The sequence below is a fragment of the Anthonomus grandis genome, chromosome 2, assembly GCF_022605725.1.
Source record: "Anthonomus grandis grandis chromosome 2, icAntGran1.3, whole genome shotgun sequence".
NCBI lineage: Eukaryota > Metazoa > Arthropoda > Insecta > Coleoptera > Curculionidae > Anthonomus > Anthonomus grandis.
This window is the reverse complement of record NC_065547.1, coordinates 26,242,999-26,270,890: the sequence shown is the minus strand read 5'-3', so window position 1 is coordinate 26,270,890 and position 27,892 is coordinate 26,242,999. Positions and strand designations below refer to the sequence as shown.

At 32.3% G+C, this 27,892-nt stretch overlaps 1 protein-coding gene across 1 annotated transcript in view; it reads right to left on the bottom strand.

Annotated features, from left to right (window-relative positions):
- LOC126750220 (serine protease 33) overlaps nucleotides 1-18,275 on the bottom strand; it is a 46,853-nt gene extending 28,578 nt beyond the window's left edge. Inside the window, exon 1 of the mRNA XM_050459771.1 lies at nucleotides 17,971-18,275. Within this exon, the coding sequence (XP_050315728.1) occupies nucleotides 17,971-18,115 (145 nt within the window). The 5' untranslated portion in view covers nucleotides 18,116-18,275. The remainder of the gene's footprint in view (nucleotides 1-17,970) is intronic.
- Nucleotides 18,276-27,892: the final 9,617 nt, after the last annotated feature.

Here is a 27,892-nt window from a genome sequence, read left to right as displayed (position 1 = left end):
CATCAATCATAAATGTATCATACTATGTTTCGTCTAAATAATATATGGATCTTTCTTCCTTCCAAATTTTTTAAATTTTATCCAAATATTCTATATGCCACCTGACAATTCAAGTACTTTTCATTACAGCAGCCCTTTTTTTAACCATCTTAAACTTAAATCCAAGTTTTATCAGATATCTCCGCAAGGTTGAGACTGAGAATCTTTATGGTCAGAACCTCATTGTTTTTGTATTTAGAATATACAACTTCCCTTAGCAATTTGGTAATATCCATGTCAAGTCCCTTTGATTGTCCTGCATCTTTCCTTTTTATTCTATTAATCCTTTTTTTACAAAATAGCATATTGTACTAAAGAGAACCCCTATCAAAATGCTGTTTTTTGCAAAGCACTACAATCATTTGTGAATTGAGGATCATTCCTTAGATTGTTATAGACATTTAAACAAATTCATTTGGCGTCCGTACTTTAATAATTACGTTTTAAAACTTCTTGATTTTTCCCCTGTAGCTTCTTCTTCCCTTCCGTCTTCCTTTGCTTCCTTAACACTAGAAAATAAACTATCAGAACTATGTGAGTCTAAATCACTGTCCAGATCACTCTTATTGTTTTTATCACAAATGTTATTGTCTTTCTTGTGGACCCACGGTCTTCATAAGCCCGCACAAACACTTTCCTCTTTATTTGCCAAATTTGCCTGCCTATTTTCTTAGGATTGAAACATTTTAAGGTCTTAAGGTATAATACCAAAATAAATCCACAAACCCAAATAAAAAAAACAGACTTCCTCACAGTAGAAACTGCAAAAAATTTAGACGATTACAGGCCAAATTCTAAATTCTCCACTTTCATAAACGTGTAATAAAGCAAAACCGCAAAACCCATCAAATAATAATAATCTCACATGACTCCCCTCCCAACTATTAAAGGTGATAGACCCATCCAACAGAACTGTATGATAGGCCCATCCTTAAAGATCTCTTTAAAAACACAAGGAAAGTAATACAAAATCTAAAAATTTATCTGGGTACGGCCCCGTAATCCTCAAAATCAGTGGGATAGAGAGAGATACACAATCACTTGCACAGCCTAAAGCAGGAATCGCCAGAACGCAGGTGTTTTATCTTTGTTTAATAGACTGGCTAAAAAGAGGTGAGAAGTCTGTGAGTGCTGGGAGTGTTTAAAATGTTTTGTAAGATGCTTGGATTTTAGTCGGCGGTCAATTTTTTGATATTATTTTCTCTCTAAAAATTGAAATTTTTGAAGGAAAAATAAAAAATAGTGTAAAACATGGGGTTTTACGAATATTAAAAATGATTTCATAGAAAAATTATATAAAATTTTGCCATTTAAACATGTATATCATGCGACAATAAATACGACATAGGCGCACGGACTATTTAGTGCGGCATCTGCGACACTTCAAAGATTCTAATAGATCTCTGAACTAGAGCTTTAGAACTTTATGAGTGGAATCGATTAATGATTTAATTATATTAAAATTTTACACTCTTTACAGTTGGAAGTCAAGCGATACGGAGATTCTTCATATATCGCAACATTTCTGATATTATTTTTTTTTTACAATTTGATTGTTTATCCAAGATTTTTATATCATCCTGAAAATTGGGTATTATTTTTTGAAGTTACAAGATTTTCTGGCCAGTCACTACTTTTATGTTCTGTAATTCACAGCCTAAACAGGGAATCTTATAAACAACCCCACCCACTAGTTCTTTAGTAGTCGGTGTTTTTAATGAAGTGTACATTGTTTGACGGAATTTTCATATTGAAAAGCTGTAGTATAATTTTCATTATTAAGTGTATCAGTCACTCGATCTAACAGATTTTTGACATAAGGAATTTAAAAATATTATTTTTTATTGTTAGTAGGTGTTACTGTTTGGCAATTTTGTGTCAGCGGTTTGTATTTTAAAACATTGTTAATTAATTTCGGATACCAGTTTTTATAAAGTAATGTTTTTATGTAAAAATCTGGTTGTGTCAGTTCCAAGGCTCTATGTTTTTTATTATATTTATTTTTTGTTTAAAATAATGCATAGACCGGGAAAACGTTCGGAAAAGGTAGGTTTGTGATACCAGTCCAATTTAATTGTGTTATTTTAGTTCTTGTAAGTAATACATCTAAAAATGAGATCTTATTATTATTGTTGTTTCAGTAAGTTGTAGGGTGTAAAGAATTGAAAGTTCGAAGAACAGTTTGAAATTCATTAGTTGCAATACAAGTTATGATATCGTTTACATACCATTTGAAGAAGGGAGCCTTAAAAGGCAGTTGCAACAAGTAATTTTTTTGTAGTTCCAACATGATTAGATCGGCACAAAGTGGCGAGATCCCAAAGTGAGAACCCATTTCCAATCCAAAAATATGTTTATAGAAATTACCCCTAATATTAAAATAATCTTTTTCAAAGGTGAAATTTATTAAACAAATTGATTTATTATCAAATTGCAAATTGTGTATTTTTAACCAACGCTTTTTTATACACGTTCCGCGGTTGAAAAATTTCGAATATGATTTTTGCGTAATGTGTAAGAAGGAGACGGAGTAGAGCGAGAACAAACTTAGCTCCGCCCTGGGCGGCTATCACGTCGTCGTTGCGCTTATCAGCCGGTTAAAGTTCGGTTGCAATTCCTCGCATACCTATGTACGTGTTAGCCGATCATGTTTACAATTTATTTCAACCTTTGGTACGAAGACGGATACAGTAATAAAATAAAAATGGTTTTCACTGTTGATCAAAAGATTAATATCATTAAATGGTATTATCATGCGGATAGTGCAGAAGAAGTTATCGACCGTTTTATATTTGCATATCCTGATCAGCAAGTCCCTACTGCTAAAACAATTTATAATATCTGGCATAAGTTTGAGCAGTCGGGATGTGTAAATCGGTGTACAAAATGTTCTAGTGGCGATCAAGAACCTCGTCGAACACCTGACGCTAGGATTGAAAAAAAGGTCAAGGTGTGTGCTTTTGTGGAAGTAAGTGAACCTTGTTCTAGCTCCCAAATTTCTAAAGAACTTGATATTCCAAGTCGTACAATGCGTGATATTTTGAAAAGAAATAAGTGCAAAGCCTAAAAAATTAAAAACACTCAAGACATTTTTCCAGAAGATCAAATAAAACGCTTGGAGATTTGTGAAACCTTAAGAGAAAAAATTGATCAAAATGACGACTTCACAAGTAATATTTTATTTACAGACTAGTCATCTTTTTCTCTTTTAGGTCGACATAATTCTTCAGTCGTGAGATATTGGTCTCGGGAAAATCTACATTTGAGTGTACCATTACGAACTCAATAGCCGCAAAAGGTAAATGTTTGGGCTGGTATTTTAGCCAATTACATTGTAGGGCCTTTTTTTATTGATGGTACCTTAAACTCTGAGAGATATTTACTTTTATTGCAACAAAATATTATACCCGCTGTACGAAACTTGGATGTTAATTTGAGGATGTCCCGCTCACAACGCTAGACAAGTGCAGGACTAGTTAACAAACACTTTTCCTGAACGGCTTATTTCCACAAGAGGTACCATACTATGGCCTCCGCGATCTCTAGATCTGACGCCTTGCGACTACTTCTTATGGGGCTATTTGACGAAAATTCTTTAAAAATTTCTGTCGTAAAAAAAGACTCCATATATCTAGTAGAATCAGAATATAATTTAGGAGTTTTGGGGGTATAATAAAATTCTGAAGTGTTGTGACTAATTCAAAAGAATTTCGAGTACACTTTTTAGTTTTCTCCGAAAGAATACTGCAATAAATTAGAAAGATATTTAAAGAGACTATATAGCGGACAGCCTACAAAAGTAACTTTAGGCCTAAGTAAATGGTTTTTCTTGTATATTTTCGAAAGAAAATAGATTTTAGGAAAAAACAACATTTGTGCATTTTAGTTTTCTTTATTATTTGAAAATCAGATATTAGAGAGCTGGAAAGTATTTCAACTAATTTATTTAATTTATAAAGTTGAATGAAATACATTAAAATTGTATTTTCTTTATCTGCTTTTGTTATTATTATATTAGGGTGTTTAAAATAAACCATTCCATGTTTTTTTCCTGAAATTATTAAAACAATAAGATCTCGGTATACAAAAAAAAATTATTAATAACATAATGATATTTATTTTTAAATGATGTTCTCAGTAAATAAAAAAAAATAGAACAACTATATATTTTATTTTAAATTTGTTTTTAAAATTGTTTTAACCTTTTTAAAACGTGCGTTATAGCCGTTTATGTAGTGCAAATGTGTTAATTATGTATCTTGTTATCTATATTAAAGTTTCTGTTATAATTTTCTATAAGTTGAGGAAAAAAATACAGAATTATATCTAATGTAGCGCCCTGAGGATGGTCTAATATAAGCCGAAACGTCGGCAATATTAAAATCCAAAACATGAGTTTTATTTGACTCTACATCTAACTCACTTATCAAGAAGAACTGACTCACTTATCATAGAACTTTTCCTCAGATTTATCGGGCTCTTAACTCTTCGATAATTATCATAGTTTAAATCTACAAAATGTTCCAGTTGCCATTTGGCCAACAAACTAATAGGCATATTTTGTCAAGTACAAGGTGCTCCCTGTACGCTATGATCCTTTAATCAACGTAAGATAAACTATATAAAATACTGCAAATGCTTGAAATAAACCATAATCTTATAATCAAGCTATCTAAACTACTCAAAACGAAATAAGGAACATTTTTGTAATTAACTATTTTGCATATTTATTTTTATTTCCAAAAACTGTCAAAATTATAACATCACAACAAAGCAATAACCTCAACAAAAAAACTACCATTATCAATTTTTAAAGAATCTACTAAAAACAATAACAAAAATCTTTTCTTGATAATGATTAAAATAAAAAAAATATTAAATTATTCTAAAAAAAATATTACTAATGTGAATAGCCTCCTCGAGCTCGTACGACCTCTGCACACCGACGGGCCATAGATTCAATTAAATTTGCAATTGTCTCCCTTCTGATACTATGCCACTCTTCCTGAACTATGTTTTCAAGTTGGTTCAAAATTTGGGAGGGCTGGTGATTCCTTATCCTTCTTTTAACCCATTTACGCCTACCGTCCTTCAAAAAGGATTTCAAAAAGAAACCTGTCCTTTTAAAAGGACGGTAGGATTATATATTACTATGTGGTTTTTTACAGGTATTGAAAAAAGCCACTAACCATGGCAGAAATCTTAGAGGAATTGAAGAATGACTCTACGTCGGACATTCCTACAGGCATTACAATTTTTCCACCCGAAAATGCCAACGAAAACTGCGATACCGATGAAGATTCTGGGGCTGAAGACGATGTAGTACCAAATAATTTACCCGGGGTGCAAGTAAGGGCTCCGGCGAAAATTAAATTTGACATAGAAGGTGAAGACGACTGGGACAGTGATGACGATCTACCACTGTCCACTTTTGTTGAAAGGCGACCTAAACACATAAAGACGTTTGACTATACTCTCAATAAAGATTTAGAGTCTACGTTTATGCAATGGCAATCAGTTCAAACTGCACAAAGTAATCCTTCCTTTCCTTTGATGAGAACTTGGTAGGAGAAATTGTCAATTTTACAACATTTATGCACAGCAAAAAAACCGCCCCGGTAACGTTACTGCAGACGAGATGTACTGTTTCATAGGGGTGTTACTTGTCAGTGGATATACAACTGTTCCAAGGCGACATATGTATTGGCAAAATTGCAACGATACCCAGAATAAACTTATACTAGCCGCTATTTCCAGAGATAGATTTCAATTCATAATGAGTAATCTTCATTGCAGTGATAATACTTCCCTTGATAAAAAAGACAAGTACTCTAAACTGCGTCCTCTTTTCAAGAGTCTAAATAAAAAAATGTTGATTATGCCCCAGTTGAAGAGAATCACAGCCTTGATGAGGCCATAATACTGTATTTTGGGAGACATAGCGGTAAGCAATTTATTCGAGGCAAGCCTATAAGGTGGGGGTATAAATTTTGGGTAGGTACCCTACGTCTTGGATACATTGTTTATTTTGATCCCTACCAAGGTGCGTCGACAACAATTCCGGACAAATATAAACACCTGGGTTTGGGAGCGTCAGTTGTTCTCCAATATGCAGATGTTTTACAGAAAATGCCTTACCAGCCCTTTCACGTATTTTTTGAAATTTTTTTCACATCTTTGTCACTTCTAAAGGAGCTAAAATTGAGGAACATCAAGGCAACTGGTACTATACGTGAAAACCGGATCCCACAATCTCCATTTAGTAATGCGGCAGTTCTGAAAAAAAAAGACATGAGGTACATTTGAATGGGGTGTTGCCGATAATGAAATCGCATTATGCAAATGGAATGACAATAGCGTTGTTACTTTAGCCACCAATGCATGTTCAGTTTTGCCAGTAAATAAGGTCAAACGATTTTCACAGGCTGAAAAAAAGCATGTTTATATAGATCAGCCTCAATTGATCAAGGCATACAACGAAAATATGGGAGGTGTAGACCGTAGTGACCAAAACATAAGCCAATATAGAGTTTCAGTACGAGGTAAAAGGTGGTATTTTCCGTTATTTTCCCACTGTGTAGACATGGCCTCACAAAACTCGTGGCAACTCCATAGGAATAATGGTGGTACTCTTGACCAACTTCAGTTTAGAAGGGACCTAGGGACACAGCTGCTCGAAACGTACAGGAAAACAACTAAGAGAGGACCTTCGAAATTACCAAAAACTGCATTCCAATTCTCACGTTACGATAGACTAGATCATTTAGTTACATATCACGAGAATCAGCGGAAATGTGCTGTGTGCCACAAAAAAGCAAATTTTGTGTGCCAAAAATGTGAAGTTGGTCTTTACCCAAAAAACTGTTTTGTGGACTATCATACAAATTAGTTTTTAAGTTTAAGTTTTAAGTATTTTGCTAAGCATTTTGTAAGATATATAAACATATTTTTAAGTCTTTACTTATTTTTCTAATAGTAGCCCTTTATCCTACCGTCCTTTTAAAAAGACCGCCGTTTTTTCCAAAACTGGAAATTGAAAAAAAAAACATGATTTTTTCTCAACTTATGGGACCTTCTATTGACCGTTTTTAAGAAAAAAATATACAAATTTGGAAAAATATAGTTTCAGGGTCAAATGGGTTAAGGTGATTCCAAAGATGTTAAATAGGGTTAAGGTCGGGATAATTTGCTGGCCACTCCAAAACCTCAATATTTTGCTCTTAAAGGAATTCGGTTATTAGCCTGGAAATGTGGGGTTGTCTTGCTGTAAAATAAAATCTGGACCTGCCTCGTGGGCAAAAGGCAATATGTAAGATTGTATAATGTCTTTTAAATATTGGCGAGCGTTTACATGGTCCCCACGAAATACATGTAAATTGGTTCGTCCGGTTAAAGAAATACTGCCCCAGACCATAATAGCGCCACCTCCAAAATGAACGGTTTCCTTTACATTTTGATCCAGATATCGTTCACCTCTTGGTCCTCAAGCTCTCACACGTATGACATCGTTGTGACTTGTCTAAATCTGGACTCATTCGTAAACAGAACATGGCCCCATTGTTCCATGTTCCAATTTAAATGATTGCGTTAAAAATTCAGGTGGGCTCTTCGGTGCGCTCTGGTTAATTGTGGCCTAACAGCTCTAAATCTTGACCGCATACCACTTTTATGGAGCCTATTTCTTACAGTCTTCGAACAATACTTCTAATGGAAAAACCTTCTTACTATAAAAAAACTGCCCGCATTATTTTCATTTGTTTTAAATGTCTTTTTTGAGCAATAAGTCTTCCCAATACATCAACATTCATTTTTAAAAAAAAAGTTGCAAATAAAAACAAAGTGAAACTTTTTCGCTCAAGGCAAATGTCAATTTATCAATGAATACATTTCTTAAAGATTGTGTTTTTTCTACCAAAAGGACTTTATCTGCTAAATGTATTAAAAAAAAAAGAATGTTTACATACGAAATATTTGTGTGTCTGTTTTATAAATAATAGCAAAAATGTACGCATAACACATAGTATTATCGCATTTCCATTTTTACACAAAAAATATTAAAAGGTGTAAAAAAAATATTTTTCTATATCTTTCTCTATAAACGCACATTCCTGATTTTTAATAGGATTTTATACATATTTAATATTTATTCCTATTACAGATATGAAGCGTCAAGGACAAACATCGATTCTAAATTTTGTCATGAAAAAACTGCCCGATAAGCGTGTTCACGTTGGAACGGCAGTGACAAGCAAATTTAATTCCATTATTGATACGGGAATTTTTATAGGTCATGCTTTGTTGGATGATACTTTAAAATTAGAAATTTTGAAAAATTGCTCGATTTCATCTGAAAGTTTTGTCTTTCTTTTATCAGAGAAAAGATCTTTTCAGAGGAACTGCTTAAATATGTATGGCTGGTTGGCATACTCTGAAAAGGTAAAAATTTGATTTAGTGAACGCATTGGTGGAAAAGGCAGGCAGAATCTGGAAAAAAATCAAAGAGACCTTTGAGTTACACAAAAAAAAACCATGTTATTGCCATTATAAGGCAGAACATTTTAAATCAATCAATGTGACGAAATTGTTCCAGAAAGTATTATTTCACAATTAAAAATAGCAATATTTTTTTACTAATACTTGATAAAACTGAAAATATATCTAAAAACAAACAACTATTATTGTGCATCCCTTATATGAAAAAAAAATTCCAAGTAGTTAGAGTAAGAAGATTTTTCGTGATTTATGGTAGTTGGTGACTTACAGCATTAGGCTTAACCAATACCATTTTGTTGACATTAAAAATATTTGATTTAGATTTGGATTGTTTTGTAGGTGAAGGGTGTGAAGGCGCTGCTAGTATGAGAGCTTACTTCCGAAAAGTATTTGCAAACCCAATTTGTTCATTGCAGCGCTCATAATTTAAACTTAGTGATCGCAGATTTATGTAAAATACCCATAATTAGAAACTATAAAATCCGCTATAAGCCTTTTTAGAATGTCGTCATTACAAACCGGTGTATTAAAAAATATTATAAAAAGCAATAGTGAGGGAAAACGCCACAAGATATTACTTGGTCTGTGTGAGACAAAAAAAAACACGAATCCGTTATCCGCTTGGTAGAATTATCTTATGAATAAATAGCTGAAGTTCTTCAAATGCTTCAAGAAAAATCTAATAGAGACACTGCTATTCAAGAACTCGCTTCTACTATTAAAAATTTAGAACTAATTTTAAAAAAAAGTTTAAACTGCATACGCGGTGAAATAAAAAAGCCCTCTGCACTCCACTTTCAACGATAAAGTTGCTTCTTGGTGCAAACTCGTAGACCAAATGCCTGAATATTGTCAATTGAAACGTAGTCGCTTTACCCAAAACGCATCGAACTTTGTGAGTTCTTAAACAATAACAACATTGAGTAGTTAGTCTTAAACAATAACAACATTGTAGTAGGCGGGGGTACAGAAAAACTAATCAAAAGAAACATTACCCACCAAGAAGTACCGCAACGTAATACAGACCCGGCAATAGAAAACGCAGTAGTTAAAATATTCTTAGGAAACAAAGGGGTTCTCATCATCTTAGTATATAAGCTATCATCTCAATACTTCAGAACAGAAACATTAGACAGTTTTTATAGAGAAGAGACCCTCACCATAGCGGCAAGGGATTGGAATGTAAAAAATAGAAGCTGGGGATGCAGAGCAGAGACAGCAACAGGGCGCACACTGGAAAAATTCATGAGCAAAAATACCATACAGGTAGTAGCACCAAAAGACCCTGCACATTATTACCATACGACTCCTAATATTCTAGATATAGCAGTCACAAAAAACTTAAGCCATAACATTGCGGTTTAAAATATGGACTTCCTTAGTTTCCCTGAAGAAGACAAATCAAAATTCTGGAAGATCTCAAGAATACTAAGAGGGAGAACAAAAACAGAGCTCCCGCCTATAGAAAACCAAGACGGTCTTCTGTTATACTCGAACTGGAATAAGGCAAAAACTTTTAACAAATCATTAACAGAACAATTTGACCTAAACGATATACCAGATAATCCCGAATTACGTGAAGGAATAGAAGTATCAAACGTACAAATCGATAACCTACCACAAAATGCATTACCAAACTCCAAATGTATAAGCCTACAAGAAATAAGAGACGTAATTAAAGACCAAATGAATAGGAAAGTACCAGGCCATGATGAAATCAATAACAAAATGCTGAAAACACTACTGACAATACACTCTTGGATATAAAAACCATTTATAAGAAATGCATCAGCCTGTGCTATTTTCCGGTAGAATGAAAAAAAGCAATTGTGGTAGTAATACCTAAACAGGATAAAAACATAAAAAAAACGGAAAGTCATAGACCCATTAGTCTGCTGCCATCACTGGGAAAAATCTTTGAAAAGACGGTACTAAGCAGATTATGAACTCAAAATAATGGTGGAAAAGCAGTACTTGCACGGATACAACAGAGTCTGATGGATTCTTTTAATGCAAAGGGCTTTACTGCCATGATCACACTCGGCATCGAAAAGACCTTCGATGGAGTATGGCATGACGGTTTAATATATAAGTTGCAGAAATTTGGGGTGTCCGCAAAGTTCACTAAATTTATTACAAATTTCCTGAACGACAGGGAATTTACTGTTAAAAATAAATGGAACTATCACCTCTTATAACAGAAATAAAGCGGGAGTTCCCCAAGGCTCCCCGCTCGCACCAGTTTTATTTAAGATATACCAAGCGGACCATCTAAAGAGCACACACTATTCGCGAGTCGCATTATTCGCAGACGACACTTGTGTTTTTGCGACCTGTAAAAATTTAGTCCAGATATCAGCGTACATGCAGAGTCATCTAGATAAAATTATAGAGTGGACAAACAGCTAGAAAATCAAATGAAATAGCAAGAAAATAGACGCTATTCTAATAACATAAAAGCATGACCGCAATATCCCAATTTTGATAATTTCGGGCACGCTGGTCCCCTGGAAAGATGAGGTCAAGTACTTAGGAGTATATTTTGACAAAAAGAATAACTTCAAAATGCACAACATAAACAAATTAATTCATGCAATGGAACCACTCATCCGCTCTACTCCTTTCTGAGTAATAAATTAATAGTCTATAAACAGGTTTTACGTCCTAAGCTGCTTTACGCCTCAAACATTTACTGGAATACCACGAAGACGAATATCAGAAAGCCTCAGGTGTTTTAGAAGTGTTTGAGGATTTTCACTAATGAACCCTTCTTTGTAAGGAATGTTGATCTGCACTCTCACTGTAAACTTGATACTATTCAAGAATACATATTTAAAAAACATTCGAAGTTCAAGGAAAAAGTCAGAAGTGTGGACAACAACCTAATAGGAGAATTTCTCTTGAGACCAAGCGAAAACCGGCCATGGAAAGGCGTAATGCGATAGTAGCCGCCGAATTCAAATATACTCACTAAAACAGCTCTTTTAGTATCTAAGTTGAAACCAAAGGACGAAGATCGCCCAGTCCTTCGCCCGACTCACTCAAGCTTTGTTTTTTCTGCGAAGAGTGGTGCTCGGGCTCTGGCTGCTCCCAAAGATAACTGTCAACCTTTCCCCGAAGCCTAATTACTCTTTCATATCCTGAAATAAGTTAGAAATCCTTAAATCCAATCTCAGCACCCAGATGCTACAGAGAAAAGAAATATAGGAGCCAAAACTACCATAGCACGCAGTTGCAACTGAGAAGACCGGCAAGAGCAATAATAGCTAGTCCGGAAGAAACCAGTGTAACAAAGGAGGAACGAACGACTTAATGGCTCAGCGCTAAAGTCAGTATATACAGATATTATTATTAGTTGCGAAGAAGTTATAGATAGAGTTTTTTAAATAGTATAACATAACTCTTTATATTTACCATGTAACATTTTATTTATCAATAAAATGTTACAATGTTAAAAGGCTTTTTTTCTTTTCGAGACCCAAATACCCCACCTAATCAGGCAGTAGTTTCCCTTGCAAAGAAGTTATATTTTTGTAATGTTACTTTGATAGCAGCTCTAAAAGTAATTTAAAATAAGAAGTTTTGAATAATTTTCAGTTTATTTTATTGGTTGGCTGAACTTTTATACACTTATGCACTTCCACCTTTGGTTAATTAATTCATTATCGATCTCTTTTAGTAATTTGTTCTGCGACCTAATAGAATCGTCAATTTTATATAACAAATCAGATCGAATAAACTGGATTTCGTCTTTAATTTTAATACGAATTTGGTAACTTTGCTTTTGGAAATACTTATTTTATTATGCAGTTTTCTGAATCAAATTTTATGAATTAATTACATGAGCAAGATTTGTTACCCTAGTGGCTAGGCGAGGCAAACCATTGTACCAGTACCAGTGTAGAATTTGAAATTCCATAGATTTTAGTAAGTATTACTAATTTCTATATTAACTATATCAATATTTTCTCTATGACTATCGATTTAGTTTTACTTTATTTGTTTATTATTGGCCAATTATTGACAAAATGTAATATTTTATAAATAAAACCAGAAATACTGAAAATTATGACTCAATGGTTTCCTCCGTTTTAACATCAGACTCTTTTAACGAAGTTGTCACTAATATAGTATAAAATCATCTTCACAAATTACCAAACTCTACCCTTAACCCTTTAGATAACTCTTAAAATATCACTTCCTTTACTGAATAAATCCCTTTTTTCAAAATTTGATTTAACCAAATGAGGGATATATTTAATAATACCTTCTGGGCTCCGTAAGCCTTAATTCCTGTTTTAAACATGATTGTTAGATGTGCCGCGGTATGAAAGTGAAAACAGTTCAAATATTATTGGAAAATGGTTTACCTTTTTTTGATACAGTGATATAAATTGAAGCCCTTGGCGTGAAAAGGATGCAAGCCACAAAATCCTTATACCCGACTTTTTTATTTGAAATTACTCGGAAATAAAGGTACTAGCCACATACAGCATATTTTATGATCGGTCAATAGATAGCGCTACGATAGTGCTAAAGTGTCGTTTTCACAAAATCTGCTGTGTGATGAAAATTTTCGGTTTAAGGTTACAAGCCGCCATCATGAGTAGCCCACGTACCGGATGTTCTCGAGAGTTTAAAGAGTTTTCAAGTAATTCTAGTGAAAAAAATAGCGGTGGATGGAATTCTGACGATAGTGTAAAAGACAGAGACTACGTAGAGAGTGAAAATGAATCCAGTGCATCATCCTGTGAAGAGCAACAGCTATGTATTTGAGGTTATGTGGCTTAAACCCTTTTACTGAAAATTTTAGTTATGTTATTTTGAAACTTATTTGGCTTAATTTGTGGCATATACCTTTTTTCTGAAAATTGTATGTATTTTTGCCATTATTTTTGTGTATTTTCTTAAAATAACTGTAATAATGTTTATGGCAATTCCCTTACGGGAATATGACATTTTTCACAGGTATAATATTATTTTTTTTGACATAACATTTACTTTGTTTGTTATCATCATCCCAATATGTTTGTCAGAGTACTAAAATAACCATATATAGCGGATTTTTGTTTACAGGAATCCAGAAAAAAACGCCCTGCTGAGCTTCCTACCCCTGAAAAAAGGAACAAAACTAGATGGCGAAAAAAAACGTCGAAAGATCTAAATTAAGAAAAATACGTCGAAATCTTGATTCGCCCTATATAAATAAAAAAGGCAAAAATATTGAAGCCAGAGTCTTAGGTCCACCATGTGGTTGCAAAAACTGTAGGATTTTGCTTCAAGGTACAGAAAATAAAATTTTTGACGATTTTTGGAATATTGGCGATTATGACAAGCAAAACGCGTATTTATTTCATAACATAAAGCAGTTGCCAAGAAAACGTTCATACCCCAAGAAAACAAAGAGAGTTGTCTCGGAAGTTTAGTTTTTACTATTTTGTGAGGGTCAATGGCTTTGATGTAAAAATATGTAAAAGAGAATTTATTTCCATTCATGGTCTGACGTCTCAGAAGCGATTACAGCTTCTGCACAAACGAATGCTTGAATGCCTAACCACACCTAAACCAGATCAACGAGGGAAGTTTCTAGTGCGTCATAATAAAATACCGGAGGAGGCCTGCCAGTCAGCTCGAGACCATATTAATATTATTCCAAAATACACAAGCCATTACAGTAGGAAAAAAAATCCTCATAAAACTTACATTAATCATGACCCCAATATATCTTCTTTATACTAAGATTATTATAATGCTTGGTGTGTTGAAAAAAATATAATACCTATAAGTCAGGATAAATAAAAGGATATTTTGTTCTGAGTTTAATATAGGATTTAAGCTACCAAGAAGCGATACCTGCAAGATATGCCATGAACTAGATATAAACATTGAGAATTCTAAAGAAGATGAAGAATCTCTAAAGAAGTTAAAGACAGAAAAGGAGTTGCATTTAAGATGCGCTGAAGCAATGCAAAATACTTTAAAGGATAAAATAAAAATGGCTGCTTTAAAGGATACATATGTATTATCATTTGACCTTCAGCAAGCACTCCCTGTACCCTCTTTAACAACTGGTCCTGCTTTTTACTTAAGGAAGGCATGGGTATATAATCTTGGAGTCCATGACTGTGAAAATGATAAGGGCTATATGTAGATGTGGTCTGAGAATACTGGTAAAAGAGGTAGCGATGAGATTTCCAGTATTCTCTTTAAACATTTCAAAGAACAAGAACACCTCCCCAAAAACCTTATTGTATATACAGATAATTGCGGAGGTCAAAATAAGAACTGGGTCTTAATGAGCTTGTGGAAGCAGTTGGTTACAGAAGGTGTATTTGAATCCATAGAGCATAGATTCTTAGTAGTGGGTCATACTCATCTTCCGTCCGATAGGGACTTTGCTATGATAGAGAAATATATGAAGAAGATAAAGGCAGTATATGAACCAGCACATTGGTATGATGCAGTAAGTAAGGGTAAGAGAACCAATCCGTTTAAAGTTACTGTAATGAAGAGAGAAGACTTCTTTTCATTCAAATCTTTAGAAGGAAATATTACTAAAAAAAAGCTTACCGATGAAAAAGAAAAAGTTGCCTTTAGCAAAATTTGTATCTTTAAGTTTGACAGCGTAAATCCCAACCTTTTAAAGATAAAACATTACTTAAATGAAAATTTTAAAAATGTAAATATTAGAAAAAAAGGTATTAGAAGGCAATGTTTAACAGAATGTTTAAAACAAAAATATATGGAGCCAATAAAAATAAACCCCAAAAAACTTGATAATTTATCACTTTTGCTACCGTATATTCCTGAAGTAAGCCATCTTTTTTTGTTTGGATATTGGCGCAAAAAAACTGGTTAGTCAAGAAGGGGCATTACCGATGGATATAGAGCATTTGGATGAAGACTACCCATTAGGTGATGACAATTAATTTATTTTTCATTTAACTTTTATGTTTTTTCAGTTTACCTTTATTTTTTCATGTAAAAGGATACAAGCCACATTTCTTTGCAAATTAAATTCCAAAAAAGTAAATCTGGTGATTTTTTTAAAAACATTTTTATTGGTATAAGACTAGGTAAGGTGGTTTATCTTTTACAACCGAATTCAAATAAAAAGAATTTAATTTTGATTTTGTGGATTAAAAATGATTTTCTACAGGCGATTTCTTAAAACCTACTGCATGTGGCATACATCGTTTTCACGCTAAGGCATTCAATTTAGTTTTTGATTAATTACTTTTAGCCACAAATACTTATTCCGCAATAAATGCGACAGTGTATATTTTTTTATGTCAACGAAACAAAAAACGCTATTCTTTTATTGAAAGCTTTATAGAATTACATATTAAGTCCTAAATAGGTTGAATAAAAAATTATTTATCACCTGGATAAAATAAAAATTGAGTCCTAGTGCCTTAAAAAATTAAAAGTTAGTCTAGCTGTGTGAAGGAAATAATTAGTTACTTCAAAGAAGCAACTTTATATCTTTTTAGCTGAAAGCTTGCTTAAATTGTTCAAAAGATACAAAAATAAAATACATTTGTAATTTGATATATTTTTTTAAATTTTATATGTTGTTAACTTCCTAAAAGATATAAAAAATATTTCCAATTGTACTGGCCAAGAATCTGGATACTTAAGGAAAATAAATATTTATTAGGTCGATAAAAAAAATAAATTGTAACTCTCGTGGTGTGAAAGAAACAAGAAATTGCTTAAACTATATAGAAAATTATTAATAATTTCTATTATTATAAAAAAGAAATGAATGACTGAGATGACTAGATAATAAAATTACATTTATGGAAAAAAATCACTGCAGTGTATCTGAAAATAATCAAGAACTTCTATTGCTACCTGAAAGAAGCAAAAGAAAATATTTTAAAAAGAATAAATATATTTTCAGGATGGAAAAAATTCATGCGTCTGGCACAAATTACTTGTAACTTTTACTGTAAAAAAATGGAATATTTATTTTTTATATCAAATAATTAAATGATTTACTAATACTGAAGTAAAGAAAAAAGTAGTGATTTAAATTCTTACTCTTATTGTCCGAATTATACAAAACAAAAATTCTTCTAATATCTAGAAGAAATAAGAAAAGACTTCAACTGCTGAAAAAAACTAGAACATAAGTCCTTAATTGCTGCTGCTTCGATAAAATTAGGATTTTTATTCTTATTATTAAGTTCATCATTACTGTTATAAGTTCATTTCTTAGAAACTCTAAGGCCTCTAAGATATTGAGTTTTATTATATGAAACTGTTCTATTTGTTTATAACTTTGCAAGTAAAGTTTTGTTTTATAGTGTAACGATCTTAACACCTGCAAATATACCAGCTATTCTCTGGCATTCATGAATTTTCTTGTTCAAAGATGATTTTTTGAGTATTTGCCTTATCGTGAAGATGCAGTCTATCCCGAGCAAGGTATATTAATCTCCTAGTACCTGGAAAAACCTAAACCGACTTAATTGACTCGAAAAACTTACTTCATATTTCTAGTTGTATGAATTAATTAAAAACTTCGATGATCTGAGAAAAACATGCTCTGGTAATTTAAAAAAATGTAGGTTGCTGCCTGACGGAAATCCAAGACCATAACCGCTAAAAAAGTATTAGATGAATAAATTATCTTAAAAGAAATAACTCAAACAAATAATTAAATAATGATACAAAAAATGCTTTCACAGTCTGGTAAAATTACAGAATAACTCTGGTTCTGCTCAGGGGAATACATTTTAAATTAATAATAGCTTAATTGCCTTTCTTAAAGGGAGTAGCTCCAGCACAACTACAATCTAAGAAAAGCACATCTTGTTGTTATTGCTAGATAACTTGGGGAAGAATAAGAACTTATATCTGCTGCCTAGAAAAATTTAAAAGCAGCTTTATCAGTCTAAAAGACTTAATTGCTTTGGACGAAATACCTTATGTTTGGCTGTAAAGTTCTCAAATATGTAAGATAATTAGAATCAATTTCTCCTACCATCTATATGAAAGAGGGAATAAACCAAACGACTTCCATAATTATAAATGGTTTTAACTTTATAATTTGCTGACTGCACCTTTTTTAAAAACTTGACTTCATCTTCTTAGCTCTTCCGCAGTTTAAAGAACTTCAGCTCTCTAAGTGAAATTACTCCTGATAGAAGAATTAAGTAACTCCAACTTCTTATAAGAATTTACTCTAAAGCGGCTTTAGCAACCTAAGAAAAATAAAAATCTTATTTTATTTCCTGAATAAAATGAGAATTAATTCCTTTTGCTTAAAAAAATGCAATTACTTTATTGCTCCAAAGAAAATAAAGATTTCCCGCCCTTCTAAAGTTTAAACCAATATAGGACATTCATAATTTAAATTATTTTGATGTTCCCAAAAAAGTGCAAGAAATTCTTAAGAGTGCAAATTATTTATAACTAATTTTTTGTCACCTGTAAATCCTTTATTTTCTCCATCTTCAAGCAAAGTCTTTCGTTTCCATAAGTCGCCAATACTTTGCCACTTCCAAAAACTCCAAACTCCATCGATTTCCGAAGCGATTAAAAGTACCAAAGAAAAGATCACGTATTTGGGCATATTTCAACATTTTCGTAAAGCCTTTCACGCCATCACAAAGTAAACACTATTTAAATTATTTTCTTTTTTTCATTAAAATGATGGTTATGTTGTATGCGGTGCACTTAAAAAATAATTTGGCCATCAAAGTATCGAGCAAAGTTGTTTACTGGTCGACAGTAACAGTACATGGCGAAAAGATGGTTTCGACTAACGGATTCTTCTGAATAAAATGTTGATGGTCCACTTACTGAAGAATGAGGTCCCATGATATACACGGACATATTTTTTTAATTGGCTTATTAAAGTTAATACTTTATTTTTTAACTCTGCAAGATATGTATTATTTGACACGTTAGTAATATTTAAAACATTAAATCAATTTGTGCTTCATTGAAAATAATAGTTTATAATAAAAATAGATACACTTATAATAATTACGGTTGAGGTAAGCAGGTTCCCGCAAGAACCCAATTTTTGATGTATTAACCTGGATGTACAGCTGACCACTTAGCAATCAAATGAATGTAAATTTATTTGCAAACTTTTTTCTCTGTCAATCATTCGGCTCTAAAATTTTAATTTACTAAATCTATCGATGTTTGCAGTTTTTCTGTTTTCTTTTGCTGTTGTTTAAACTTAAAAAGCAAATGCTAAAATTTAAGTGTGGATTAGATGGACTCTATTTATTTTTCATAAAGGAATATTGGTAATTTCTTGAAATATTCCTATAAACCCTCTCCTTTGTTTGCACCAACATCTGTGGGAAGTTATCTTAGGAAAAGTGGTACAAGAGAAGAGATCAAAAGCTATACAAGAGTTTGTAGTCTGAGATTTAATAAATTTTGAATGACAGTGTAGGTGCTTTATGAATACTAAATAGCCTAGTTTAAAGAGTGAAGGATAACTTTCACAAATTTATTAAGCACTATGAAAAAGTACTTTGAAGTAGATTTAGTATATTAAGACTTCTCTAAAGCATTTGTTGGATTAACGATTATCTCCTTATTGAGAAAACTTTAATTAAGTTAATATAGCTTAAATTATTCTATGTTAAGCTAATTATAAAATTGAGTAGAAGGAGGCTTAAGTGAGAAGTAAATATTACTAAAGGGAAGTAATTTTGGAAGTAGTTTTTGGATGAAATAAAGGGCAAACTTTCCACCCTGGAACCCTGGGTCGTAAGAATTATGGTTAAGGAGGTAATTTTTTAATGTTTTTTTTCGGATCCTTACAGATTTTTATATGCATAAAATTTAAATATTCATGTAATAATTTCTGACTAATCTTTTTGACTTTTCATATTCCACCTTAACGCCCATTTTTTTAATAATTCTTGTCCATCGGCTCTCATCGTATTTAAAAACGTGCGAAATCATCCAATTTTTGCTATATATAAAAAAATCGACCTATATGACCATCTTTGCTCAGGTGTACAGATTTCGACCGATAATTGCATTTTATATAATTTGCAATTTTTAGAAATAATAAAGTAGCAAACTCAAAGAGTTCGACGGCGCGACGATTTTGTTTATATTTTTTTATCCAAAAAACATACAAAATTTCAATACCTTGATTTCGATACCATGATTTCTCTTCTAAAGGGTGCATCATTAAATCTGATTAAGTCCATGTCCACTGTTAAAGCAAAATATGAAATTGGATTTCAAACGTTGTTTGTGTCAAAAATAGAACTACTTTTGAAATTGATTATAGTAAGGTAGAGTTACCAACTTACCAAAATCTAATTTAATTTCTGCACAGTCATTCCAAAGCCTCAGAGTCTGTTCAGATTATGCCTTCTTCTCGATACTCGAATAATTTCATAAGTCAAAATCATTCGTTTCGTAGTCCCAGAAATTATTTTCAAACTGTTATCACAAATGTTCCTAATAGCAGTTTTAATTTTTCAGTATTATCTACTTCTTTAAATAATATAGGTTCAAAGTTTTTTTTTTGATTCCCATCAAATCTTTGGCAGTAAAAAGGCGGAATGTTACCCTTGGAATTTCTAGAAGTTGGGGAGAAGTTTCGCGCCGGGATCTCCGATTTTACCTGGAGAATTTGCTTGTATTTTGATTCTTTCAAAGCAATTACTTGGTTAGATATTCTTAGTAACACCTAGAAACAATATAGACTTTCTGAAACAAAAATAAACTAGCGAACACTGCGTTTCTTAAACAGCCGTCAGAGGGCTCTTCGGTCGCAAGACAGCAACATATTCTTTAATTTGTGCTATTCAAATAGTAAATAGTATTTATTTGAATTTACGGTTCCGAAGGAATATACAAGTATTTTTTACAAAATCAGAAATTGTTCTATAAAATATCAACTTCAAAATTTAATTCATGAAAAGTAGCAAGAATTAAGAGCTTCATTTCATTCATTCCTAGCACCTTTCTAAAGGTGTGCTCATTGATAACAAAAACAATTATTCTTTAAATGATAAATTTTTCTTCGGAAGGAAAGAAGAATTGGTGAGCAATTAATTTTTCTGGTCATTTATTAAACTTATAATACATTATGTTGGTACAAAAAATTGAAGTACTTAAAAAAAGGTGAGCGCGAGTTCAATGCTCTTCTCTGGCCTTATTTTTCATTGCTCGTTTTTCGTTATTTTGATTCACACTGTTACGTTGCTGTAGTCTTTGGTTATCGTAGTTTCGTTTTTTTTACTATGGCTATTTATGGTAACGAAGAGTACGAGACGCACGAGAAATTGCTCGTGAAAGCTAAAGGATTTATCAAGGGATGTATCTTAATCAAAGATTATCGCAACACATTTTCGACAACGTATCGACGTTTGAGGGAGACAGGCAACGTAAAATATCAAGAACCACGTAGTCGACAAAACAATACTTCAAGCCCTTGAAGGAGATCCTAGTACAGGTATTTGTTATGCTGGGTATGAGCTGCTACGCGAGTTCTTAACCTCAAACATTTGGAAAGTGCGTTCGCATAGCATGCTTTTCATTTCACTGCAAATTTTAGAGTCTCTTAGTGTTTCAAGTTGATTAAAATTGCCGAGGCAAAAACTTCGTTTCAACATAAATTTAGTATTAATGTCTAGGCTCATGTGACAAAGGAACATCTTATCGGACCACATTATAAATAAATAAATAAATCTGACCTTTATTAAGTAGCACTAAAAAACATATCAATATGACGAAGTGGCGAAGTCTAGCAAATCTTGCTATTCTACTTAACCATTACATTACAAAATGATAAAATGAGAGAAAATTGGTTTCCTTTAACAAAACACTATTATAGTACTATAGGTTTATGAGACCCTAACCAATTATAAATTCATGAGACAAACAAACCTACTTTTAAAATTCCAACACCAAAGTAAGCCTTAAGATTAACAAAGATAAATATATTAAGATTTACAGTGCGGTGAAAACAGAAAACAGAAACAGAAAGAATATTCAACAAAAAAGACATAAATTGTAGTTTAAGACTGCAAGAGACATAGGGGAGGATGGGGCAAGTGAGAGACCTTAAGGCTCTGCGGCATATAACTTACTAAGTTTTAGAAATAAAAAAACTTTCATCGTTTGTAACACGAGTTTAATTGGTTTCAAGCTAACATAACCTTAAAAATAAACTAAACATTTCTCAAACAACTCTTTAGAAAAATAAACAACTCTTTGGAAAAATATCAAACTTAAAACAAAAAAAGAAAATGACTCTCTTGCCCCAAGTTATAGGGGTAAGTGAGTCACCCACATGGGGCAAGTGAGTCCGAATGCTAATTAATATTCAACGATAGTTGTGACAAACATAATTATTAGTACCTGGCTCATTATCGGAACAATCCTCATGTAACCAGGCACCACATTGCATGCACATTATCCACTCTTCATAACAAGTGTCTTCGTAGGTCTCATAACAGTAAATGCATAATGTGTTTTTCTCTTCGTCCGGCATTGTTTTTATGTTGTGTTCTTTCTTTTGCTCTTAACGTGGCACTTTGCTTCTTTTGCTTAGAAATTCCTTCTTTTAATTTTTTTCCATTACTAGTACTTGTCCCTGCTTTGTCGTCTAGTTTCTTTTTTACTTGCTTAGCTTTCACTGGTTTTAATTTTCCTTCTAATTGATCTTTTTAAAGAGAACTGGTTATTATTTTAGATCCTTCTATGCGCCTAGATTTGGATTTGGCATTTTCTTTCTTTTGAGAGGGTTTTAGAACTGGGCTTAAAGTTGAAACTGAAACATAACTACATGATGGTTGCTCTTGTTCAAAATTATTTACTAATTCTTTAGAAGTACTCTGGATATCATCTTTTCTCAACAAGACTTCATCACTTATTACGGGACCCTCGACGGGATTAATGTTTTCTGTCCTACATTCCTTTTAAGAATGTTCTCGGCTGGCGTAAAGTCACTGTCTTGAAAGACATCTGGAATATATGGGTAGATTCCTGTTTTTTCAAACCCCTTAATAATATTTATTGGTGTAGAAGCCTTAATAAGTGCATTTTTAATAATAGGAGCCATATCATATTCTGTGATCCTAGAGCCTGGATGATTTGTAAGTCAGTGATCCATTTCTTCTGCCAGATAGGTTTTAAATGGTCCAAAGACACTTATGTCCAGCGATTGCAACTTATTTGATGTGTGAGGAGGTAAGGTTATAATAGAAACTCCTGACTTTCTAGCCAGGTTTACTAAATTAATCGACTTATGACTTGAATGTCCATCTAGTATCAGTAGACTTGGACAATCTGTTGTTGGTCAGCATCCATCCAGCCTGATGGAGCAGGAAATCCTACTGCTCCAGGAAATAGACCGCTCAAAAAACCAGGATTCACTCGAACACGAGGGAAGACCATAAATGGTGGAATAAACGTACCTGTAGTGCTGACACAAGCTAATAAAGTTGTGTTTTTCCTCTCTCTAAAGAAGTTAATCTTCCCACTTGCATTCTTCCCTTTTCAGCTAAAATTTTTCCCGGTTTTTGGATGCAGGTAATCCCCGTCTCATCACAGTTAAAAATCCGATGCGGCGGAAAATTAAACTTGTCCAAGGTCTTTTTTTAAGTTTTGAAAAAAATCATTAACCCTAGATTTGGAAAATCCTGTTACTCTTGCAATGCTGGTTGCTTCAGGTCTTCGAATGGAGAGGATTTTCTGACGATTTAAAAATGAGCTCATCCAGTCTTTTCCTGCAAGTTTTCGATCTTTATTAAAAGGATGACTTATTTAATTGGCTTCAGCAAATTGAAATGCAATCCTTCGAAGATCTGTGGTCGAAAGTACTTAAAACAGTTTTTCCAACAAAATTATGTGTTCACATAATTCCTTTTCCATTTTTTCAGTGAATACGGGTTTGAACCTGCCGTAGTTTACAAGTGGAGTGAGCTGTCGACGCTTTAATCGTGATTGTAAAGTGGTTCTCGGAATACTAACAACCACACTAGCTTTTTTAATTGACATCTCTTTATTTTGAATCGGTTCTAAGGCACCACGAATGGCAACTTCTGAGGATGATCCTTTTTGGGTTTTGCGCACGTAGTTACGCACGATTTTTCATCTGCAATATATAAAATATATTTATAAGAACTTTTTATACTACAGTGTTCATTAAAATATACAAATTTAAATCTTGAAAAGACAGATAAATCTGGCAACATTCTAAGCATAACGCGGTATTAAGCAAATATAAGGTTATAGTATGCATTTCATACAATATTAAGAAAATGCCTTTAAATTGGGGAAAATCCTTATTGATTTCGGCTAAAATATTATAAAACAATACGCAAAATTTAAAAAAATTTTAATATTTACCTTAATTTTAGTAATTTTCACCTAAATGCTTAAGGACACAATACGCGCTAATAGACATGTACACTACACTGATCATTGTCGTTCTATGATGCCGGTTGGTCGACATGTTTTTAGAAACGCACTTGCCCCCTGTGATTCACTTGCCCCACTCTCCCCTAAGTACACGTAATAGATAAGCGATATAGAAGCAGATGTTCATTAGTTTGTCTGATTCAAAAGAAGCACTGTTTTAAGCTTATACTTAAGCTTTAAAACATTAAAACATTAAAACTTCGAAACTTCACTGACAACTGGTTCAAAAGAGGAATTAAGGTAAAAACAAAAGATTTTCGAAAAAAGTATTTCCGGCGGAAAAGGTGATAATCTAATGCAGAAAGACACCCAGATGAAGTCTCCAGCGGTTTTCTATTCTTAGCCATCGAAGTATACCCAATTTCTGAGATACGTGGCGCCTTTACGCCATTACTTACCTTAACGGGCCTGCTTACCTTAAATTCCTAGAAACTGCGTTTTCAAGCTAATTAAAGGGAATACCAGTGTTTAATTAAGACGTTCCGATTGTCATGTAGCACGATACTTGCTCGATACATTTTTATGAGAAGTCGAATAACTTTTAACTAATCTGACTTAAATTTTTCTTAACTTGTGGATAGGTTGGGACGACCGATTTCTTGGCCAGTACAATCTCTAGATCAAATTTCCTTAGATTGTTATACTAATTCTAAACTCTTTTCGCTTTTTTTTACGGAATATCCCTATGTTAAAGCAGATATTATTTTTCTTATCATTGTAGGAGCATGCGATGAAAAGCTATTAGCTAGCGATTTTTTTTAAATCTAATTAATTTGTAAATTTTTGCAATTTTTTTAAATTTAATTTTGAAGTTGATTTTTTTCTAAAATAAAAAAAAAAACACTAATTTTGCGAAACAAGTTTATATGTTTGTTTAAATAAGTTGCTTAAAAATGATTGTAATTTATCAGTCATTGTTTCTTTTCTCAATTCTTCAACTTCATTTTAAATTTCAAACATTTTCTTAATACATAATGCAATGTGATCTTGAAAACGCTTATATTTTATAGATAAATAATATGTATAAACAAAATTTTTCCTAACACAACCATTCAGCTTTATTTTGAAACATCCTGCATTTATTTAATACACATCATAAATTATTTGTTAAACAAATCTATTTAACTATAACTACCTACATGACAAGCTAATGTGATTTCTTTGCATGCCTTGCTAGCCATCTTATTTTCCTTATAGAATAATGAAAATAAATCAGACGGAGATCTTTTTTTAACAGTTTATTTTAGACCTTAAAACAGTTACAAAATAAGTAAATATTTATATTATATTGGGGTGTTTGGAGGTATGAGTACAATTTTTTCTTTCTACTGATTGGTCCGGAATTGATGATTAATTGACATCATAGGAATATTCATCTGCATTTTCTGAATCACTTTAATCTATTAAAGGCAAGCAAGCACAGGGGTTGTTTCCATATATTTTATTTGGATTTGTCTCATAAGAATTTTTATAATAGTTTTTAAAATAATAATAAGCATTACTGCTGTTCAATCAAATCAAAGTAAAAGTCTATTTTAAAGTAAAATTGTACATTATAAAATTTCAAATTATCATTGTACATATGTTTAAATATGCCTAAACTATTAAAACAGTAATTAAAAAAAATTATAAACTTTCTTTGCATAGCCTCTATCTGTATTATTAATACTTGATAAAAAAGAGTCCAAATAAAAAAGGCATACTCTAATATGAATCTAACTATGGATACAATGTTAGTAACGAAGAAGCTTTGGTAAATCTACAAAGAGTTTTACTCGCATAATAGATCTTAATTTTTATAGCTCTTAAACAAATCATTTTTAGGTGGCATTCAAACGTTAATTCGCTTATGTGTTACACCTACATCTTTAATAGTATTCACATATTTAAGTATAGAGTTCAAGAGTTACAGGTTACATGAAGCTGTCTTAACATTCTTCTTGAAAATATTATATTATGGCATTTATCTAGATTAATAAAAAGCCTATTTTTATTGCAATATTCAGAGAATTGCAGAGAAGTGTTACGAATATATCTTTTTAAACCGTTTGCCTATAAAGTATTTTAAATATATAAAAAGCACTAGCCCACGATGTTTAGAAAAATATTAAAGGGTTAGGGCCTAAGGTGTGAGCCTTGAGGTAACCTCCTTGATGTAACATTCACATCTTTAGATGTTATGTTTATCTATTAATTCATACAAATTAGCTTTTCTTCTTAAGAGAGCTTTTCAGAAGACTGATAAGTTTAGTTAGCAAAGTCGAATGATGAACCTTGTAAAACGCTTTGAAGACTGCTTTAGAAAAATTGGTTTACGCAGTACAAAACGCCAGTCCTTCCACTACCGCACATTGAATCGAGCCATTGCATAAGTTGAAAAATCAAAAAGAAAAATGTTTAAATTTTTGCTCATAGTTTTGTAGTAGACAAATTAAATCAACACAAGATACCAGTAATCTCCTTTTTGATTTTTTAGCACCTTAAATGATGTAAAAATCTTTTAAACATAAACTATCGAAAGACACAGGTAAGTAGTTCGGAAAATTTTAGTTATTTAGATTTTTTGACCAGCTAATATTTCTACAGAGTGGCTTAAAATATCCACATACCTAATTTTTTTTTTATAAAAATGTTAATAATTATTTAAAAAAAAAGTGTTTTTTGTTGAAGATATAGTTAAAAGCTGATATATATGTATATTTAAATATTATTTGATTTAGGTGCCACAAAGTGCCACTTGATGGCACAGTTATTACTGTAATTGTTCAAAATTTGTATACCGTATCATATAAACTCTATTTTTTAAGTAGCCTCAGAAAAAAAAGACCAAAATGGAAAGATCGGGAGATCTTGCTGACTACCTTATGGGCCCATTGGTTCCTCTCCATTTTTGCGGAAACGAATCCTCTAGAAATGGACGAATAATACTGCACCATCTTGTTGAAAATATATATATGTTTAAATTTGCCAAACGAACATTTTATAAAAGTTCAGGAATAACTTCGTCAAGATAACTACAAGAGGTAATGCAACTTGTTAATAAATAGGGATATAATAAATAAAAGAATTTTAGTAATTTAATATAAGAAAGAAAGAAAGAAAGAAAATGTGCTATATTACGTAAGAATAATCTTGTGTACAAGCATCCTACAAGCTAGAAAAAAAACAAAACAAAAATACAATTTCAAAAACTGACAAAACTGATGAAACAAAAATGAACAAAATTAAACACAAGAAGACAAAACTTTTTGAACATACTTAAATTAAAGATAACTAAATAAAACAATCAATTACTAAATATAGGTAAACTTGTTGACAAAACTAGAGAAGAAAAAAGGAAAAAAAACTTTCCAACATGTCCAAGGTTAAAACCTATCATTAAAAAAGTCATCCAGGTTATAATATGCCTTAGCCAATAAAAGCGTCTTAAATTCTCTTTTAAATTTTTTTACTTATGTAAATTAATGAGTTTTTGGTAAGGGAAAACATAGGAATAGGTAAATAATGTTCCCCTTCATTTACACGACGAGTCAAATGGCCAGCGTCAGAGGGTAGTTTGGAAATTTTGTGAATAAGAGCAGCTGTTTCTAAGATAAAGAGTGAAAAAAAGAGTTAGGATTTTTTCAGAAATGAAGAGGGGTTTGCAAGAATCTCTTAACTTAGCAGAACACAGGTATCCAACTGCTTTTTTTTGAATAACAAAGATAAGGTTAAGTAGCCCCTTATTGGTTAAACCCCAAAAAGGCAAGCCATACCGAATATGAGATTCAATAAGTGAAAAGTACACTGAACGTGCAACCACCCCTCCCAGCTCTTGTTTTGCTATTCTTACTGCAAAATATCCAGAAGATAATTTCCCAGCTAAATGTAAAATATGATCTTCAAACCGAAGGCGACCATCAATGGTAATTCCTAGGAACTTGCAGCACTCTTTATT